Below are 13,588 nucleotides of genomic sequence, written 5' to 3'. Positions count from 1 at the left end.
ACAATAAGGAGGCAGAATACCCCTTATGATGCACTGCTAGACCCTTTGCTTGCGTGAGAAGTATTGGGAAACATTTTATACACACTGTCCTGATGAAGGCGGCTTCAAATTAACTACACCGCCGAAACGCGTCGATGCCCAAGGAGTAAATCCGGGATTATAAACTATTAGGAAAATTCAAAATTACTGTTTTGTGTTTGAATTTAGTCCTTTTTCCCTGTAACTCCTTTTTATTGGAATGTTTATTTTATTGAGTATTGTTCCGTCCTGTATGTGTTTCCCAATTTTCAGTTTTTAATCAATGTAATGTATGCTAATAAATTGTTTTAATACTTTATTTTTCCAGAGTGTTTTCACGTATATTGAAATTATCACCTATTTTCATTGCTTCCTTGTTATATGTGGGGTATTGGTCAGTTCACTGTATGTTTGTGAGTGCTTATGTGCTTATGTACTTATGTTAATTCGCCCAAAGGGAATTATTCTTTGACTTGCGTTAATTACGTTTGTGGACAAGCTGTAGCATGAGAGGCCTAGCCCTTCACTGCACGCATTCCTAAAGGTTGAAGGTCTTCTCTCCAGGAGAGAGAAATGGAGGTGCAGCTGCAAGTGATCCATCAGCAGCTGTCACCCAGTACCAGGCACCAGACCTGCTACAGGCTTTAAAGTCAGCAAGGGGGGGAAGGGGGCTTTTCAGGGACAAAGTGGCATGAGACTCCAAGATGATGCAATTTTCAAATATGCCAGAGGGCTATACAGGAAGCAGGGGCAAAGAGGTGACGAGTCGCTGCAGAATAGGGCTGAAGTGCCTTCCTGACAGCCCCCTCCAATTTATTTTAAAAGGTTTTGCACAGAAATGGGAGCTCTCTCTGGGGTGTGGTCTTGCTGAGGAAGACTTGTGCTGGAGCCTAGCACCATGGGCAGTTGGAAGGAGGAACCCCCGTTGACTGTCCCAGGACTCTGGACTGCCTCTTTGAGGGAGTCCAGGGCCAGTGAGGAGAAGCCTGGGCCTCTGCATAAGGAGAAGAGAGGCCCAGAAGGAGAGCCAGGTGAAAGGCTGGTGCAGGGAGCCAGTAAAGACAGCTCCTTGCAAAGTAATCCTCTTGGAGGCAAGAATGGTGGTGAAAAGTGCTCTAGATGAGAAGAGGCCAGGATTGTGAAAATCTGCAGCATGGGGGCAGAGATATGCCCCCCAGAAGGTAGGCGACCTTTGACCTCTGAACAGACTGACGACGAATCGTGTGGGGCTCCGGCGCCGCTTTTGGATGTGCCCCCGGGGTGGGTCAGGTGCAGGGGGCTGCCCCAGGGGAAGGAGATGCCGGGGAGCGCCGTCACCCCCCTGGAAAGGTGCCTACAGGGCCCAGGCTCTCCATCCTGGGCCCATGTGAAGTAAAGTAGGGAAGTACTGTTGCACTCCCTGTGAAATTGCCGCCAAGGGGTGCCAGGAGCCTACCCTGGCCCCCAGCAAAAACCGAAGGCCAAGGGCCCCCCACTCCAGACCCTGCAGAAGTCGGGGAGCGCCGTGGCACCCCTGGTAAGAGTGCCATTGCGCTCCCCGTGAAGATACACCTGGGGCCTGGGATCCCCAACTCTGTGCCTGGTGTGAGCAGAGAGGAGGGGGAGTGACGACACACTCCCTCGTGGCAAGACGAAGGCCCAGCCCGACCAATAGCATCATCCGTGTCTGCCTGCAAGAGCGGGCAGACCAGAATGAATTGCCGGCTCCCACGGCAGCACACGAGTTTCCCCAAACTGCTCTCCAACCTCAACTTAAAGCGGGTGGCCGGGTGGGACCAGGCCCCCAACGAAGTGGAGACGAGGTGAGTGGCCACCAACAAGACACGCAGTTCTCTCCAGAGCAGCGGAAGAAGCACCCCATAGAGCAGCGGAAGAAGCACCCCATAATGCCTTGCAGGTCCCGGACAGGGCTGAGAGGAAATGCGGCAAGTTCTTTGAGTGTGGTGGCCCCAGGAGGACGGGGTCACCACCATTTGGTAGCAAAAGATGCAGGAGGAGCTGCAGGACAATGCAGACTCCCCCAGCACAAAAGAAGGAAGTCCCACCCTAAGTCTCTGGGGACTTTCAGGAAACAACCCCTCAAGGGTTCAGCCAGGCTTCAAAGCCAACCTTTGGCTGGAACATTTGTTCCTCAAGCTGGGTGCGGGTGTTTAGGACTGCATCAAGGTGTGAGAGGCTGAACTTGGGACTTGTAGAGACATCCCCTAGAGGTGAAGAGGTGCAATTCCACTAGTAGTGCATTTACATGATGTTGATCCTAATGGGGACTAGAAGTCACTTTTAATATGTGAAATGCTAAGTAAATTTGAACTGTGTTGCTAGCCATTCCTTCCAGGGTGTCTGGTGGTACTTGCATAATTCTCTGATTATAAATGTGATGCCTTTTAGGGGCCGTGCTTGACTTACAATATACCTGTTGTTTTTTTTAACAATTATTTTTATTAAACAATTTTCGACAAAACTCACCATCAACAAATCATGAGCAAACAACATCACAAATTCCATATTTCCAATCAATTACATCACATGCCAGGTCACATTTACAATATAAGACAATTCAAGGGGTTTTAAGAGTTTTAGGGTCTGTCCGGGGTAGAAGGTGGAGAACAGATATCGCCTCTGTATTGATTCCATGCCCCCACACCCTTCTCCATTTACCAGGACACCCTCTTGCTACATAGACTGATTTCTCCCAAAACATACACCAGTCTAGGTCCTCTTTCCACGTTCTCAGCTTGTGTGGTTGGCTTGTCCCCCACTGCTGTGCTATATTCCTTTTCGCTATCATGTATGCTGTGGTTGCCCATTGTGTAGCGTATGAGTTGAATGTACCTGTTGTTAGACATGATAGGTACTGTCACAGTGATGCCTAGACATGTATTCTTGCTACTGCCTTAGTTGAACAACCCAACTGTCAGCCACTGTGATTTTAGTGGATATATTGTATGGTCAGTATGAGATGCTCAGTGAGGGTTATGCGTCACTATGGCAGGTGTTCTCATTATAAATGCTTGTTGAAATAATGGGAACGGCTGCTACTGAGATGGTGCTAGTGGGGAGGGCCCTTGCTCCAGTTTATGGTCTACCCACTGCATTTGGGGCAAGATGATGTGCATACATGGTGGTACTAGACCCCCCCGCGGTAGGGGTGGGAAGGTTATGGAATGTCATGAAGTAATTCCAATAGCTTTTGTATATTTGTAAATTGATGCATAGTTTTGAGTAGTCTGTGTGTAATAAATGTACTCTTCATTTCTGTAAAACAAAGTAGAGATTGGACAATCAATTATTGAGTGTTATTTCGGGGTACCTGTAAATGGCGATAACTAGCCCACACCACCTCCCTTGAGTAAGCCTTAGACTGCTCTGCAATGCTACCCTGTGAGAGTCAAGCGCTACAATGGGGTGTTTGGTTCCCAGTGAAGGACAAATATAGACATATTGTTTGTATAGGCCTCACAAATAATTCCTTTTTTTTCAACACAGCCCCAATGAAGGAGGGACCTCCTCCACCTCTTCATTTAAAGAAGTGCAATGTGATGCAGTCATCACCAAGGTGTTCGACAGGCAGAGACGAAATCAGTATCTCCAAGCAAAATATTTCCTGCTAACTCCCCCATCTGCAGTAACCAGGAATTAGTACATAGGAGAGGCAGTTTCTTAAGTGAGCCTCTCTCCTGGTTTACTTGCCCTGATAAACCTGAGCATATTTTGTTCTGAGTTTGGTATGAGCCTTAGACTTCATGGGTCCCCAAGTGGAAAGGCCAGTAACATCAAAATATATACAGCCAAGAAACCACACCTGGATAAAACAGGGTTCCAGAAGGAGCTTGGTCGGCACTAACCCTTAAACCCAACTCCTTATAAATGGCACTCCTATCTCCTGTGCACCTCTCCCCAGACAATAGTGCAGTTAATAGTGCAGGCACCAACCATCTCGGTTCACCATGGATTACATTTGCTATACAAAAGCCTCACAGGGGAACCAAGTAAAAAGTTCCTGCTCCCAGTGTAGGAAAAATTCCAGCAAAGTTCCTTCAAAGTCTCAGCAAAACAGTTCAATCAACAATGCTAAGGGCCACTACTGCCCTGACCAAGGCGATGTGTCATAAATGTGCCCCAAGAAGATTGAAATGCTGACAGGAGCCATCCAAGAAACACCAAAAATATATACCTTTTGATCCCATCCTCCGTAAAAAAAATTTGTCCAGAGATTTTCATTTTTGATTTATGTTTTTGAATTATTATAAAAGTAATTTAGCTTGCATAGACATTGCTAATCTGGGCTGAATTTTTCTGGATGACATTTTTTAAAATGGCGCATGTGTTGCAGTGCTGATTTAATATTTCAGGAACCATGAGACCTCCTTTCGGTGTCAAAACATAGGCTTTGGGAGTCAAGAAGTCTTATAGAGACAGAAAATACCTACTCAGAGCAACCCTTCTGCAGATTTCCAAAATGGTGGCTCTATAATTATGTGTTATAGCCATCATATTGGTAACTTATTTTAATATTGTTTTTGTTTCAGTTTTTCTATTGATTCAAATTATTAAACATGAGCGAAACAGGTGGTAGCAGAAGATCTTTACCTCCTGACAGTGTTGCTAACTCCAAAATCTGAGGACTCTTTCAGCAAAGAAAATTGTGTCATACGCCAAACTAATCCGAAAGAAAAGCTGACATCAACTGTACCTGAACAGAAGACAGTTTGAGATGCTGCAGAAATACAGCAAGACGAAGTTCACAAAAGATTGAAACTGGTGGGTGAAGAGGATCAAATATTATATCATTGTAACAAGAAGTGCTACAAGTTGTATACAATGGAAAAAAGTCTGCAAAATGTCATCAAACAATAGCAGAAACCAATGAATCACAACAAGAATCCAAGTATTCTGAGAAAGTAACAACAACCAAACCAAGTGCCCATCCACTTAGAAGATTGATGGCTACCCCATGTCCACCTCCAACAACTGATCAGACAGCAGAGGATCTTCAGTGTGTTATCTGTGGTTTAGCCAGAATAAGGGTCAAAGGAATTGATGAAAAAGGCCAAACACTTTTTTTTTATCTGCAGTTAGTTTCTTCCAAGATGAAGTTTTCAACCGTGTAGCTGATCTAAACAGCAAGTTAAATGTATTTGAAGCAGATTTGTATGATCACCCGAACTGCATGAGTGCAAACATTCGAAACTATGAATGTACAATGAGCTCCCAGCAGCAATAACCGCCAACCTTCAGTTAAGTTTGCACTCTCTGAAAAACACAAATAAAGTTTTAAATCCACTTGAGTGCTGACTATTGGGTCACACTCAGTGAGATCAGAGAAATAATGACCAATATTAATGAAACTGTATTGATCCAAAATAATGAAATGAAGATTTTTCTGATGAGAATGTACAATGACAGAATTCGTTTATGTCAGTCTAACAGAAAGAATGAGCCACTTATGGTGTGCAAGAGGTGTGACGCAGCGCCAGGGCAACTGACTCCGGAACCGGGGGCTCACGGTTTGATCCCCGGTGCCTGCAGCAGATCAGTCCAGCACCATGTGATTCTGGACAATAGCTTGCTTAATCTTCCCGACGGCCCCCAGCGCCTTGACACTCTCGGGTAATTATTCACGCTTTACAAATACTGGACATTTACATTTACATTTGCCTGCTGATTTGACTCCTGAAGTTCTTCCTGCCAAAATAAGATCCCAGGATGCAGTAAAATCAAAAGGAACCATTTAAAGAGATGTCCTGAAAGATTTCGATTGATTCTTCCCCAAAGGCAGTATTGGTCTGTTCTTTAACTTATCATATATTCCAAAAGCCCTTTCTTTCACTCAGTAAACATAATGCCCAGATATATGATTCCCCGAGGTTCACAGGATAGAAAACATCACAATTACAAACATCTCAAGTATTTATAGACACCTTTTCATACACATTTCTACTGTTCCCTTATGTATTGACTTCCATTTGGTGCCTACTCAATATTTTGAAAAGTTCAATAAAGTACTTTGTCTCATCCTGGACACCACACAAACACTACATATGCTTTCTGGCAATAATTTGCCCAAACTATTTCCCTGTACCAAAATAGAGCAGTGACCTCTTTTGTCATCTTCTCATGCAATCCACCTTAGACCTTAGATCTTCTCTTGCAATCAACCTTGGCCTTAGACCAGATGAAGACAAGAATTACAACACCCTCTCACGTTGTTATCTCTATGGTAGCAACAGTTATTTCTGGCTGTAGACAGTCACATACTTTGAAAGCATTTCTGCAACAGTTTTGGACAACTCAGTTTCTTCTAAAAAGATGCAAGATATTTCAGTACAGATACCCATTCATCAACATACCACAATTTTGACTTTGTCCAGTACATGAATATAATGGCCTTAGGAGATTCAGCCAGAGCTGATATGTTTGACAGGTGGCACAAGAATCCTTTCAATTGATAGAAACTGATAAGTAAGTAGTTTAGTTACCTGCCCCGTGCAGCTGTAGCCGTCGATTCAGCACTCGCAGGAGCACACGATGAGTCTACAATGCTTGAGCCATTCATCGTGTAGCAGAAACCGCAGTTTGGATCCAACATGCATCCATTACAGTAACTGAAAATAAAAAAAGGTCATATAAGGTCAAATATTGCAATCAGAAAGTCAAACACTTTCTCAGTGTAGTTAATTAGAAAAAGCATTGGCCATTGCTTAATTTGTGTCGGTGTTAGCCAGGGCTCCGCACCGGCAGTTATTTCTTACACCGCAATACTTTTATGACATTCCTCCACATGGTGGCAGTGTCTGTCTAATTCTAAACAAAGCCCATAAATGTCTTTAACAATTCAAAACACATTTAAACAACATAGATACAACATAATACCAGTGCAAATACTAGGGTTATCGTTACCATATAAGCACAGATTTCAGCGTTTGATTATAGGTACAGCGTTCATATTAATTTACAGATATTTAAAATCACTAAACAGTTTAGGGCAAGGGGGAGTTGTATTACAAAGAGCATCAAGAAGACAGATCATTATTTTAAAAATGTCCTGCTGTGGGACCAAATGCTTTCAGAAAAAGTGTTTAGTCTTTTTCGGAATTTACGGAAATCTCTTGAAGCTTCATGTAGAAGGATTTGCCGAGGGTGAGGACCTGCCCCCTTACCATTTATATTCAGTAGGAAGAACAGCAAACAGTTGCTGGGAAGCCGCATTCGTTTTTGGAGATCAGGCCCACATTACGATCTTGGATATGTTCATTGTGGTTCCCAAATGCATTGCCATGTGGACTGTGCACATGGTTTGAAATTGTATTCACCGTTTTTAGGTCTCGGCCTGCGTAGGCTGGGCTTGCGCAGTCTCGCTGGGCGAGAAATTATGTCTTAGAGTAGCTAGCTCTTCTCCATTGGCTGGCTTCCTAAACGGCGGCCAGCCATTGGAGAAGAGCTCTGCCTGTCACTCTAAGCTCCGTCCATTTCGGATTGAGGGGCGTGTTTTTTTCTGTCCTTTTTATCAGTAACGTCATCCGTCACTCAACAAAAAACACGCCCCCCCAGTCTGAAATGGACGGGGCTAACAGACTGCTGCTGCCCGTCTGCCCGATGCTTGTTTTTATTTTAATATACCATGTGTAGTTGCGTGATTGACATCCAAGAAAGTGCACACCGTCAGCGATGGTTGCTGCGGTGGAAAGTGGCATGTAGTACTCAATAAGTATTAAAACAATTGATTTAGGTGTCCCGATTGTTTTAGTCTTATGAAGCACATTAGAAGCGTGGTACGTTGTCCACATGGTGAATTTCGAACTAAACCATGCGACCGTAAAACAGCGGCAGAGTCTCTTCAGTGAAGGAGACGGTTCTAAAATGCGGGGCAATATTTTAGAATGGTGAGGGTGGTCTTAGAGCTGAAGACTCGAGGTAAGCGCACCGCCATGTTGGATTGGGGGTTGTTTTCGCTTTATTCGAGTCTGTTCTGCTGACTGTACTCTCAGGAGAAGCGCAGCAATCCCAAACCGGAAGTGGGCGTGGCAGAACGGAAGTGTCGTAGAAGAAGCAGCTTCTTGAAGTAAACACAGTGTCAGCACCTCTCTGTGCCGCTGTGAGTACTGAGGGCGATCTAAAGGGGCATGCAGGTAAGTGACCAGCAGGACTTTGCCCCGGAACACAATGGACCATGGGTGTCAAGTCCCACAATGCACCTCCGAAGCCTCTGACAATGGGGACCCAACAGACAGGGCTAGAAGATATTTTTTGGCCCTGCTCAATATGCCTGACTATAAACAACAGGCATAATTAAACCCCCATGGTGCATCATTCGTGCCAGTTTACAAGCCAGGATTATATGAGTCACACCCACAGGAGCTCAGCTAAGGACAAGGGCAGAGACGCGACCTGCATTCACTAAATGGTTATTCCTAGTCTTCACCATAGAGGTGCAACCTAGACTGGCAGTGTTGATCACCCAGTCTTTAGTATTTTATTTTTAGGTTTGTAGCCCTGATTATGTCTTTACTAATGTAGCACTACACGTACCAGGATTTATCAGAACTGTACTGGATGAGTTACTGGCTTCTGCTCTGAGTCATGCTGGCAATGAGTCTAGTGTACAACTTCCAAATCACATCTGCCCCTGTATCGTGAGGCTTTGTGAAACAGCAGGATTAAAGTTCCTATCGCTAGCTTGTGTGACGTGGTATGTTGGGGATGAACACATTACTAATGTAGCGCTACACGTACCTGGCTGCATCCAAACTGAACTGGATGTGTTACTGGCTTCTGTACTGAAGCATGCTGGCAAAGAGACTATTCTTCAAATTCCAAATAACACCGGCCCCTGCATAGTGAGGGTTTGGGAAACGGCATGTTTAAAGTTCCTATTGTTAGATTGTGCAGCGTAGTATGCTGGTAATTAACACAAATCCCACAATACAGCACGTTTTGCCCCGCAGATGAGCATGTTGAGTGACATAGAAACATGTTCCACAGTTGCAAAGTAATATACATCAGTACGACTGCCAGTTTGCTGGTTGCAATCCAATGTATGCAGAAAACCAGAGTAATACCGAGAGCCGGTTGTTGATTATCCCCACAATTCCTTCGGCACGGGGGATGCATAGGTCTACAAGCCGGTTCCGGTGCTTTATTAGGACACCAGCAGCAGCACGCAGAAAAAGAAGAATCATCATGCCCAGTTGATTCTTACGATTTCAATGCCACAAGTGAGCATGTCAGAGGTTAGAGACTTGGGTGATACTGAAACATCCATCTTCCCTTTTCACCAATTTGGAAATCAAAGTACAGAGATTGCCGAAAGCCATTTTAGCAGTCCACTTCTGACTAGTGTTTAAGAAACAACCAGCCCCAAATTCCACTCTGCTTGTGCGTAACTAATTACTAATGAATCGACGAGCCATTGAAATATAGGATTAAGAACATGAGTCAACCAGCCAAACGATAATGTGTAGAAAATTAGGAACGTGTCAACCGACCAAATGATGATATTGGTGCTAAATTGAAAATTAGGAATATAGGTCAGGCAGCACAAGGATAATACACGGAGGGCTGGATTATCTAGCTAAGTGGTCAATTTATGATCTATGAGTTAGGAGCTTAAATAAGGATATATCAATCATGCAGGGTTAATTAAAAGCAAGTATTTTTTGTTCCAGATGAATAGCTAGGTAGCTACCTAGTACCAATCCAGCAATATAGCTAGGTAGTTGTCTAATACTAACCCCAGAGGGGTTAGCACCAGGATACCCTCACCCACTAGAAAAGCATTAACACAGCCAGCAGGTTAAATCTGCCTCCACTGATCACCCAGCCGCACTGGTAAAATGAAGAGATCAGTCACCCATCCAGAACTATTATCCTTCCAGTTTAATTGATCGATTCCCCAAACAGAAATGGATGGATCCCTGATCCAGGAAGGTGCAGTAGAGCAAACTGGGACAAAAGTCCTTTGCATGGATTAGAAAAGCTTTCTTGCTATATGCCCTATGTTGTTCCTTCAGTGGGTTCATCAAACTATAAACCAGCGGGCTCTGCTCCACGATTTAATTTTGTTATTCTTCAAAATACTTGAGCCCTTTTGAAAGGAAGCACATCCAAAGTTTTCTCTAACCGAAGTGAGCAAGGCTGCTGCCACCCAGACCATGCTACTAAGTTACTGGTGGTGGTTGCAGCAGAATTACAGTGAGAAGGTACAGGGCTTTCCATATGCTTCCTTGTAGGGAGACCAACCTCTGCATCTCCTTCATAAGGGACTCCATCATTGCCTTTGCTGGGGTTCCTTGTCTATCCTCTTGTAAGATGTACATGTGAGCACTTCAGTGTATTTAAAAAATGAAGGCAGAGGGTCTGCGTCCGGGTCAGTGACAAGGTGGATGCGATTTAAAGAGTGTGTGGGGCTGTGTGTGTGTGTGGGGCTGTGTGTGTATGGGGGGCTCTGTGTGTGTGTGGGGCTCTGTGTGTGTTGGTCTCTGTCTGTGTGTGTGGCTCTGTCTGTGTGTGTGGCTCTGTCTGTCTGTGTGTGTGGCTCTGTGTGTGTGTATGTGGCTCTGTCTGTGTGTGTGTGTGGCTCTGTCTGTGTGTGTGGCTCTGTCTGTCTGTGTGTGTGGCTCTGTGTGTTTGTGCAGGTGTCTCTGTGTGGGTGGCTCTGTGTGTGTGGGGGTGGCTCTATGTGAATGACTTGACTTTGTGTGGGTGGCTCTGTGAGGGTGGCTCTGTATGTGTGTGTGGGTGGCTTTGTGCGTGTGGCTCTGTGTGGGTGCAAATGCTATAGGGCTTGCATTTGCGAGCAATTAAGCTATTGGCATTGTAAATGACAATGCCATTTATTTATGTTTTAAAAACCAAAACATAAATAAAAATAATGTCATGAGCAATGCCAATAGCTCTAACTTTAATAATGCCGAGACCATTGCATTGTAAATGCTTGTTTCGCTAGGCAGTGTAGGGGTGATATGGTACGATCTGAGCTGGGAGCGATAAGGCAGGAGGCATGTGTTCAACCACATTGTTGAGAATGTTTTGGCTGGTGGCTTTGTGTTTATGGCATTGAACCAGTCTTGTCTCCTGACAGCCAATGGTCATGCAACATGCTGAAGAATTGTCAACAGGAATAATATAAGCCTAAAGAGGATTAGTAAATGGAAAATACTGTTTTACCCTTTATCAGCTTGGCTGGCAAATGGCAGGCCAAAATCTAATATAACCTTGAGATTTGGCAAGCTGTTGGCCAGACCATATGCTTGCAAAGAAGAGTACTTTGTTTACAAGCTTTAAAATTGTATTTATGAGCTGACATTACAATAGTTAATGCGTTCAATATAACATGTTGATGAAAACAACTAGTGGAGTAAAATGCAAGTATTCAGATTCAAACTCAGAGAGGGTAATTAAAGGTACAATAAATTCACTTAATATTAAGGGAGGTTATCAAGCATAAATCAAATTTGCCAGCATCTGAAATGCAGTTGACACAGCATATTACAGTTGGGGTGCAGTCTATATGACGTTTGGGTTTGACGTGATCTTACTGCTCTGCATAGGCGTATCTTGTGTGAATGTGTCACACTTTCTCAAAGACAGACATGCCTGGTTCATTGATCCATAGGGATGAACGTTTTGAGGGCAAGCTTGCCCAGAAAATAAAGCTCATTTTAAAAACTCAGCCTAACTCTTTTAGCAAATGTGAAATGTTTAGTAAAATAATGAGTAAACAAAAGCCACATGTTTTACATTCTTAGGTGAAACTTACAAATGCAAAGAAATCCTGAAATTGCAATGAGTCACAGGTTCAAGATTTGCAGATTTCCCATCCTACTTCCTTGTGTGGAACATATATGAGCATTACAGATTCTCTGCTGTGGTAAATTCGGGGTTAGGGGCAGGAGCATGAGTGCTCCCAAAGGAGTGGCCGTGGTGACCAGTAGGTATGCGGAGAGCATCCGGAGAGGTGTGTGAAGGTGGTCATTCAAAGCAGTCTTGAACTCCGCACTTACCTCTGGGGTTAGAAATGCTTTTGTCTCTGGGCAAAGTGGGTGTCCAAGACATTCTCAACTTTTAAGATATTTAGTGGAAGCACATCGCCAAATTGCAAAACATGCATAAGTAATGTATTCAGCCTCAGGACCATGTACGTACTATGGCAAATGCTTTTTAATGGGCAGGCTGCTCAAAAGAAAACCCGTCCTGAGAAGAAAGCATTGAAGCAAGACTTAACTGAGGCTGTGTGCCTTAGAGAGTCAATACTAATGCACATACTGATCTGCGCAATGCAAGCTAGGTAATAAAGTTTAAAGGCAAGAAAACTTCAAGAAAGATAACACCGGTATAATCGTGTGGAGCAAGCTTGCTGGAAAATCCCATTCCAAGAGGATGCACATTTCAAAGAAGGAGAACAAAATTCATTTAAATTGTTGTCAATAACATAAATGCCTTAAATTGGATTATAAGCACCCCCACTAATAAAGTGTGGTACTTCCCTAGATTGGTATTTCCATTAGATTCTGAGCTGCGGCTATCGGAATACGACATAACATGCGATAATGGAACTTAACCGATTTACTGCATGTTTTGCATACTCTTGATCTTGAGAGAGCGCAAACTGACCAAAATGTAGAAATGCATCACACTTACACGTAGTAAGCACAAATCATGAAGAGAAATGCCATGAGTGCTGATAGTAGCCACAGTTATATTCTGATGTGTAGTTAATATAGAAGTTTAAATAAAAGTGGAACTAATACAGAAATGTGTGAAGTAATAAGGTTTATTAAACGTGATTATTCCTGAATCCATGTTGTGTAGCTGCTAAAATGTAAGATGGCATACGGAAACGTTGAACGTGGTAGGCCTCAGGGCCAGAGCTAGGAGGGAGGGGGACAAAGATTAAATTGCACAATATGGATTGCACTAATGTTTAGTAATAATGAGTAGGTTTTGATTTATAGATGTGTTTACTTAATCAGTAGAATAAGAGTATTAACATGCTAACAATTAAAGAAGAAGTTGAATATTATAAAATTGTTGTAGAGCTGGAAAGCCTTAAACGTTGATTTACACATATTAGTCTGGGCCGGGGAATGTTGCAACGCGGTTGGAAAACCATGAGAATTGGGATTTGGCTCCAAATGTCGGTCTGGAAGAGAAAAGGGGGGTATTCAATTATTAATAATGAATAGAAGCCTGTTCATGAAATGGACCAGACATGGAGGAGGGTTCCGGAATGTTTAAGGGGTATCAGCGGGCCGGAGAAGAGTCTGAGAAGCAAGGTCGACGCTAACCACAAGGCCTCATCATGGAAAAAGCCAGAAGCTACACCACGTGAGGGGCGTCTCACGAGGGGCGTCCTAAATGTTGTTGTATTTTTGTATTAGGGACAGCACCCCTGGGGGGAGTTAGAGCAGAAGCCTGAGGACCCTTTAGAGAGCGGATGGGTAGGCAGAGAGGGGCCATGACTGGAGGACTTTAGGTTTTCACCAAGAGTTTAGAGTGAGTGACTTCCCTCGGGAGTCATTCACTGCTGACACCTTTTTGTTAGGTTGAGACCTGGTTAAGTAGGGATACC

The 13,588-nt window shown here is 43.8% G+C and overlaps 1 protein-coding gene across 1 annotated transcript in view; it reads right to left on the bottom strand.

The window, feature by feature from the left end:
- The window catches only part of SLC2A13 (solute carrier family 2 member 13), a 1,518,966-nt gene that overhangs the window by 232,734 nt on the left and 1,272,644 nt on the right, over nucleotides 1–13,588 (bottom strand). Inside the window, exon 7 of the mRNA XM_086967217.1 lies at nucleotides 6,498–6,623. Coding sequence (XP_086823343.1) covers nucleotides 6,498–6,623 — 126 coding nt within the window. The remainder of the gene's footprint in view (nucleotides 1–6,497; nucleotides 6,624–13,588) is intronic.

Source organism: Lissotriton vulgaris, chromosome 1_1, assembly GCF_964263255.1.
Source record: "Lissotriton vulgaris chromosome 1_1, aLisVul1.2, whole genome shotgun sequence".
Lineage (NCBI taxonomy): Eukaryota > Metazoa > Chordata > Amphibia > Caudata > Salamandridae > Lissotriton > Lissotriton vulgaris.
Note: the sequence above shows the minus strand (reverse complement) of the source record. Positions and strands in the feature narration are given on the sequence as shown.